The sequence below is a fragment of the Wasmannia auropunctata genome, unplaced genomic scaffold (genome assembly GCF_000956235.1).
Source record: "Wasmannia auropunctata unplaced genomic scaffold, wasmannia.A_1.0 LD335986.1, whole genome shotgun sequence".
Lineage (NCBI taxonomy): Eukaryota > Metazoa > Arthropoda > Insecta > Hymenoptera > Formicidae > Wasmannia > Wasmannia auropunctata.
The window spans coordinates 497,210-505,302 of NW_012026904.1; the positions used below are offsets into that span (position 1 = coordinate 497,210).

General features: G+C 40.1%; 2 protein-coding genes across 2 annotated transcripts in view; both read left to right on the forward strand.

Moving 5' to 3' along the window:
* LOC105454336 (uncoordinated protein 58) overlaps positions 1-8,093 on the forward strand; it is a 211,738-nt gene that overhangs the window by 30,556 nt on the left and 173,089 nt on the right. The gene's annotated exons all lie outside the window — the stretch shown is intronic.
* LOC105454340 lies at positions 4,263-5,801 on the forward strand. The gene is made up of 2 exons (XM_011696901.1): positions 4,263-4,595; positions 5,138-5,801. The coding sequence occupies exons 1-2, from the start codon at positions 4,416-4,418 to the stop codon at positions 5,456-5,458; spliced, it is 501 nt and encodes a 166-aa protein (XP_011695203.1). The 5' UTR covers positions 4,263-4,415; the 3' UTR covers positions 5,459-5,801.

Consider the following 8,093-nt stretch of genomic DNA (forward strand, 5'->3'; position numbering starts at 1 on the left):
GAGAGAGAGAGAGAGAGAGAGAGAGAGAGAGAGAGTTGGCAGAAAACGATAAACATCTAAAGTCTAAACGTTGAAGGAAAGTCGATACAACGATATAATCTTAACAAGTTTGCGGAATATCGATTTTAAAGTGAAGAACCTCTTATTCTGCGCTGATTATTTTGTGCAAAGATTATAGCAGGTATAAAACAGAAACAAGATTAGAAGGTATAAATTTAATATTTAGTTACTTATATTAAGCTTTATGAAATTATAAAAGCGTATCACATTACGTTTATTTTATCAGCTATCGCATCTACATAATATTTCTTATATGTAAATCCTATCATGAGTATTTAACATTCATTATGGTTAAAATGAGTAACGCGAAGAACAGATTCATTCGCATGATGAGCTTTAATGCATTCCGATATCATTAAGCTTTAGTTACATTATCCTAGATGGATGCGACATAAAGTATTTCGTGGATTTCCTGGCAAGCAGCGACCGGTCGCTGCTAAAATCTACGTGCATAAAGCAGCCCGTCCGTAATTAGCTCGCTTCGTTGCATTTTACGAGTGCGGTAACGTCACTTGATTATACGACCACTTAGAATATTAAACGATAAAGCATGGCCGAACGTATTGTCGGCACCGATAGCCGTTCAGCTCGTTTAATTCGCCCTGCACGTCGCTTAAACCTTATTACGTGCGCGCATAAGCGATCACGTATGCCTGTTAATAAATTTCTCTTCGCATGCCGTGCGAGCAGCTTGGAATCGGTATTTTCCTAACCGCAAGCTGCCGACGTAATTGCGCGAATAATAATCGACGCTCATGAGCCGGAAGAAAGGAGAGAAGGGAGTAAAGCTGTTGGGAATGTACTAGATCATGCTTGATATGCCACGATTAATTTATGATGCCCTGCTTCGCGAAGGTGTTTCTACGTAAAACGGGGGAAACTTTGAAGCCGTCTACACAGACGAATTAAATAGCGTCATAAATCGTCATACGATATCTTTCGTTGTTTCTCTGTAAAATTCAACAATCTAAATTATATCAAAATTTAATTTAATTTAATATTTTATTGTTTAAAAGAGAGAAAGATGGAATGAGAACAGAGAACATCAGTTCTGAGTGTGTGTCAATTTTTATAATCTTTATCAGTATATATTTGCAATTTTTAATGAAGTTGTGAGAGGGAACAAATGGTATACGTTAAAGGTATACCTATGTACGTACATGCAAAAAAAGGATGTAATGTAACATTGAAACATCACATCGCGCGATATGTACGTTAACACGGTTTCGTATTTAATAAGTTCAACATTGTTTCATTTTATGCGGTTTGTCCGCGATGAAACTTCCAATCGGTGACAAACTGATTGTAACGAACAGTGTAAACTGCAAATGCATATGCATTGGTAACATTACAGATGTTTGACGGTGTCCGCATATTATTGCTTTTTAAATAGTGCGTTTCATCTGACCAGGACTGATTCATTCTGCCGTTGTTAAATGTTGTAAATTTGTTGCCGTTGCGGCAAAATTCGAAACTGGTTTGATTATTACTGTCGCAAAATTTAAATCGCCAGCACGGGGTATTACCATAGACGTAGTATAAAATATAAATAGACGAAGGATTATTAACTTTTCGTTGTTGGAAATGCGGAATGTGGAAAACCTTTATAAATCGAAATAAAATCTACCTTAACTCGAATTATTTGTCAGGCATTTATAGATATATATTTTACCTCTGTAACTCGAATTTAAAGTAGCCGGACCTCTACAAGTCGAAGTTCACTTCTATAAGTCGAACTTCCATTGTTATTATCTCTATATAATTCAAAGTTGTAGTTATGTAATTGTAAGTAATGGCCTGATATTTTGTTTTATGGTTACATTTATCACATGTATGCAATAAATAATTCACTGTTAAATATTGATTTTTTTCCTCTAAAAGCCATTATAATCGGAAAATTATAAACTCTCGTACAAAGCCTCCGTAAGTCGAATTTTCATATGTTAATCCTCTTTTACTCGAATTTCGATAAGTCGAAAACTCTATAACTCGAATAGCTTTTCTGGTCCCTTGAGATTCGAGTTATCGAGGTTCGACTGTATGAAAATTTGACTTACAGAGGCTTTGTACGAGAGTTTATAATTTTTCGATTAATGGCTTTTAAAGAAAAAAAAATCAATATTTAACAGTGAATTATTTATTGCGTACATATGATAAATGTAACCATAAAACAAAATACCTGGCTATTACACACGGTTACACATAGCTACAACTTCGAATTATAAAGGTAGCAACAATGAAAGTTCGACTTATAGAGGTGAACTTCGACTTGTAGAGGTCTGGCTACTTTAAATTCGAGTTACAGAGGTAAAATATATATCTAAATGCCTGACAAATAATTTGAGTTAAGTTAGGTTTTATTTCGATTTATAAAGGTTTTCCGCAGCGGAGCGGAAGGGGCTGAACAAAATTTTTGTCTTATAGAGATTTTCGTGTTGCAGAGGTTCGAGTTATTTATGTTTCACTGTAAATGAATGTTCCCTCTTTTGTCGCAGTCGCACAATTTACTGGCGACGTGTTTCTTCCATAGAGAGAAGGAAACAATGTTCCGTCTATTCATGCTATATCAATGGGTATATTACGCATGCAGCTAGTCATTTTTGCTACCGCCTTTTTGATATCCGAATATTCGATAATCGACTGCGTTGTTCAGGAATTAGTTCGGCTCTCGACAATGAGAGAATACAATTATATGCAAATAGAGCGGTAACAGGGATCAACTTACATTGTGTGGTATTTCATTTCCAATCACGTGAAATCAGCAAGCAATTGTAACAGGAATTAATTTCGAGCGCGAGAGACAAGCGCGTTTGTTTTAATTTGATTGAAAGAATAGAAACATTTTGATTTTACGTTTTACTGACATGCAATTGCTCGATCGTATAAATTTGACTGTACAATTTTCGACATATCAGATTTCGATACGTCGATATTCTAAGTAGACGGAGCAAAAAACGACGCGCCCGGCTGGAAATCGCCGGAGTAATTTTTGTGTAGTCAATTAAAAAAAAAAACGGGACGCGGCCGCGTGCGGGGTTAAAAATCTTGAAATTATAAGCGCTCCACCATGGTCGAAGTGAAAAACTGGCGCGATTCAACGCGGCGTGAAATTAAGTGGTTTCGCGGAGATTAATACCGGCCGATTACAGCTAAAAATACGTTCTCGAGCAGCGGCCGACATGACCGTACGCCGCCGTTAGTAATTGTAATCTTTTTGTTTTTTCTTTTTTATTATGCAAATGCGGCGCTTGCGTGCGGATATCATCCAGGCTTTCGCGATCGCGTGCGAATTTTCTTGGTACAACGGTATCGTCCACCGTTATTAGCGGCGCGGCTTATCAGGGCACGTACGATTGCATAACGATTCCGACTTTTCAGAGCTTTATTTGCGCTCTGTGTACCTTCGTTTGCGGTTGATAATGGTCTGACGATCAATCACCGTGGTAATGCGCTCGCGCACCGCCGTCTCGTCCTTTTTTTTTTCTTCCTTTATGCGCGATGACTAATTCGCGCTACTCCGGCCGGGGCTGTAAAAAGGGCGGTTGCACCCTCGAGGGGTTGATACCCGATGCGAGTGCATCCGGCCGGCGGCGATGTATTATTCAACGGTTGCCTTTTTTTCATCCGCCAAGAAAGTAATGCCTATCGTAAAGTTGACTGATTACGAGACAAGGAGGGCGGAAACGCGCGCCGACAAACGCGCCGATAAAGCCCGGGCAAAGTACAAAGAGGAAAAAAAAAAAAAGATAATTCGCATATCCCAATTTTATGCATTATATAGGCGCGGTTGTAACGCGGCGGCCTGACGTGGCATTTTTTTTAAAATCCTGCAACACTGCGCTCTTATTGTTACGAGTAGTAGTTGTAGCACTTTTTCACTTTTTTACTTTTTCTCCCACCTTTCCCGTCGTTTAACGTTTTTTCTTCCACGTGAACAATTTTTGAACCGTGTACGTGTAGAAGTTTGATGAAAAGCCAAGCCATTTTTTTTAATAGTTAGTTTTTAAATATACGTACCAATTATATGTGAGGTACAAATTATTTTTTAAACTGTTAGTAGATCACTTATAACGGAGAGTTAATTTGATATATGAACCACTCAAAAGTTAGATTAAAAACTTGTACTTCCAAGGATTGCTTTCAAAAAGTTATTTCGCGTGAAAGTAGCTTCGGCTCGATATATAGAAACAAATGATAGAAATAATCGATGGTGACGGGTTCTTTGACAGCGATCGCGGAGTAAATTTTTCGTGTCGATTACATTGCGGGAACCCTGTTTTGTATACTTTTATAATAATAATATTAACGTTAAATTGCGGATGTAATTTGCATGCACTTCAACGATTAATTCTAAAATGGCAAGGAAGGAGACAAAAACTACGAGAAAAAGCAAAAGGGTGAAGCCTATGAAAATCGCTGCTCTAGTCGTCTCAGCTATACAAGATCTTCGCGAAACCAAGGGCTCTACACCTAAAAAGATCACAGGATACATTAGTTACGCTTCCAGCTTGCCCGAACAACGCGTCAAACGACAAGTGAGCGGAGATGAAATCTTATTTTTAAATAAAATTTCATTATTCGTTTTTTGATAGCCGTATAATTAGTCAACTTTTGATGTGCATAACGCACAGCATACGTATCATGTACATTAATTTATGCATTGTTTGCGATTTTGATTGGCTGATTGTAAACACCTTAACAAATACATTATTGACGCAACGTCGTTTCGAGTAAAAAACGATAGCGTTGATTGAAATCGTCGGCAATCTTTTTTTGTACCTTTTCTATTTTCACATGTCAATCACGTGTCGTAGGCATGCGTATGTAAAGGGTGTACGAGTGCCAAGTTCGTGTCAATTCCGCAAATCGCTCTGAATAACGATATTTTAATGGAAGAGAAATTTATATCGCGCGATAACTTCCCTTTGTTTTAAATAGAGAAATTGAAGATTGCGCAATCGTGTCACTTCAGACTTTGGCGATCGCAGTTTGATCTCGATAGTTGATCTTTTGTGCTGCGCTCTCGCACTCGCTAGTTTTATCCTAAGCTTAATGGAGTTTTCGCGTGGTGAATCAGGTGATGGCGGCTCTGAAGCGAGGCGTGGAGTACGGTATTCTGCGACGATACCGCGGCCACTACTATCTTCCCATCGGCGACGAGCTGGATCGCGCGAATCGCATCGCCGGGCGATTCGCGAGACTGCCGACGCCCGCGCCGGCGCCCGCCAAGTCCAGAACCAATTCTTCCCGGAAGACGAGGGACAGTAAGGTACCCCGAGGAATTGGTAATAGAGCGCGAAAGAGTAAAAAAGTTCGGAAATCCCGCACCCCCGCTGTCTCAGCCAGTCCGAGTTTGACGGACGAAATTGCCGGTGACGTTGCGCCCGTGACTGAGTGAAATTATTTAGCAGCCCTGTACAGCCCCAGGAAAAGATTTTTCCCGTGTGACACGACATTAAAGTGCGTCCGTCCTGTCCTGCGTGTCCTCTCTGCTTGTCTACCTGCGTATCGTGCGTCCGTTTGTGAATAACTGCTATCTATTTTCAATTAAGCAGCGTATAGAAATGATTTATTGGCAATCAACTGATTGACGTAAATTGGATATATAAATTGTATTTGTGTATAAATGAATTTATTTGAAATGTTGTACTATATATATTGCGTTGAGATATTACTAAATGATAAGAAGATGTATTCGACGTATCTAGCAATATTTAAGAATAAATGTTAGGTATAACGGGCGTGAACACGACAGTTGCATCCGCTCGTTCATAAATAATCGAAATAACGACATTTAGATGGTAAATAGTCGGGACAGAGTTTCATTGCTACTGAAATTTTAATATCTTTTGGCAGTGCGGGATGGACGGCAGCCTTAGGGACGATCAATCGTGAAAGACGAATCAATCGTTTTCTATTACAACGGTATATCGATTTATACCCGACTTGACGTCCCCACCGCTTCCGCTCGTCCGCGCGCTGTGGCAGAATTAAGTGAAATGAGGAACGAGGTTTTTTTTCGTAAATTGCACCGGAGGCAAGACGACCATTTATAAAAGTTAGGAGCTTCTTACCCGGGCCGATAAACTTAATAGCTTCAGAAATTTACGGGGTTTGGCATGCTGAAGAGAAAATTTTGCGCGCCTCTGTTTTCTCGCGATCGATCGCCCGCTACTTCTTCCTTGTTTTATTGGATACATCCGCGCCATTACGCCCGCGAAATAATTTTGTTCTCACTCCGTCTTGCATCTTTTCTCTCTCTCTCTCTCTCTCTCTCTCTCTCGCTCTTTCCCTCTCTGTGTATATACGTCTTGTAGTGCAATATCTTCGACGGAACATATTTACGGCGCCGTGACGGCGGATTTAACGGCGGTTGTGTAAGTTACGTTCCTCGTGACTATGCGAGAAAAAGCAATATGAGTTGTAAAAGGGCGCGAATAATATCCGACGATACAAACGCAGTCACGCAGTGCCGGTCGATGCAGCGTATTGAATAGAAAATCTGGTAATTACGATCGATAACTTCGCACGTCGCAGCACGATGTTGCGCGCTCGCTATGGCTACCCGATAATGCCTGGATTAATTTGATGCCGGGATCGAATAGCCGCATAATTACGTCCGCGCAGAAAATGACGAAGCACGTCGTTTACTTGAAGAATCTTCTAGTGCTGCAGGAAGCCCGCTTTATCACGCTTAATTGAATTTTATAGATAGGATTCCATATGTCGACAGGTATTAAAATAAACTCTATATTCCATAAATCACTAGATAACAGACCACAAATGATTAAAACGGCACGAGTACTATTGAGTTGTAAGAACATACGTAGTAAGTTAATCAGTCGAGTAATATTTAGGAATGCAAAAAATAAAAAAACGAAATACTTTAGACATGTTTTTTTGTCACTTTATTTTTATTTGCGCGCGCACATTTTTGCACGACGGGTTTTCTTTCCTTTTTTTTTTATGGAGTTCACGCGAGTTATATTGGTTTACTTGGAATTTCGGAAGCAAACTGGAATACAGTTGGTGTTTCGTGAATTTGTTTCGAGACGACTGGTCTGGAATTCCGTCGGGATCCGATTAAATTCCGTGAGAGAAATGGTTTTAGTCCCGACGGCCTATAATCTCGAAAGCATAGTCTAGCTATGAACAACGGGTATCATGGGACAATTCGAATCCGTTTAAATGATAATTTGAAAAGCTAGTTGGCACCTAAAGCTCTCGCTATATCGGTGGTAGTCCGTGTAACGATCATCCTGAATAGACAATGTCGGGCAAACTGAGGACTCGCGTGTATAACTTTTCCCTCTGACTAGTTTGCATGCACGCAGCAAGCTAGCCTGTAATTTAAGAGTATTCTGCATGTGTATATTATGTTTCAATTAAAATTAATGCAAAGGAGCTTCTGACTGCATATAAAAATATCGGAATATATTATTTAAATACTCTATTCGAGACTTAACCATGTTTTCCCGTCATTTAATGCTGGATATTGAAATATTTTTTGATATTTGCGCGCAGAAATATTCCAAGTGCAAACGGACGCATACATTTTGTCGTACAATTAACATCAATAAATTTGGAATCATTTAGAGATTTGATTAAGAGTGGCTAATGGCGCGTGATTAGTTTGCGAGTGGAAATGAAATATCAATAATTCTCTTAACACGCATTCCTTTTGTAGCTCGATGGGGAATACGAAGCTATTACCAAATTTCGCTTACGCGACGGTCGCAGCGGGGAATGCGTGGCGATTGCGGTAACGTAGCCGAGAGATTGAGTTTTCCCAGGAGAGTATGCGTGTCCGCGTGGAAAGCGACGGGGGGCTTTATCGTGTATACGCTATATAATTGTAAGTTGCGCGACTCGGTCGTATCAAGGAGTCCGGGTGAATGCCGTTAGTTCGAATTCCGCCGAGCTTCGCGGTTCCGCAACTGTACAATTGCGTGGCTGCCGTCGAGCAATACGATCTCGACTGACCCCTGCGTTGCTACTGCTGTTGCTTACGAGAGAGCGAGAGAGAGAGAGAG

What these genes read in the sequence shown, in the direction of transcription:
- LOC105454340 (XM_011696901.1), top strand. Translation starts at nt 4,416, where the DNA reads ATGGCAAGGAAGGAGACAAAAACTACGAGAAAAAGCAAAAGGGTGAAG. An exon ending in AACAACGCGTCAAACGACAA is followed by an intron (nt 4,596 to 5,137) that starts GTGAGCGGAGAT and finishes GTGGTGAATCAG; the next exon opens with GTGATGGCGGCTCTGAAGCG.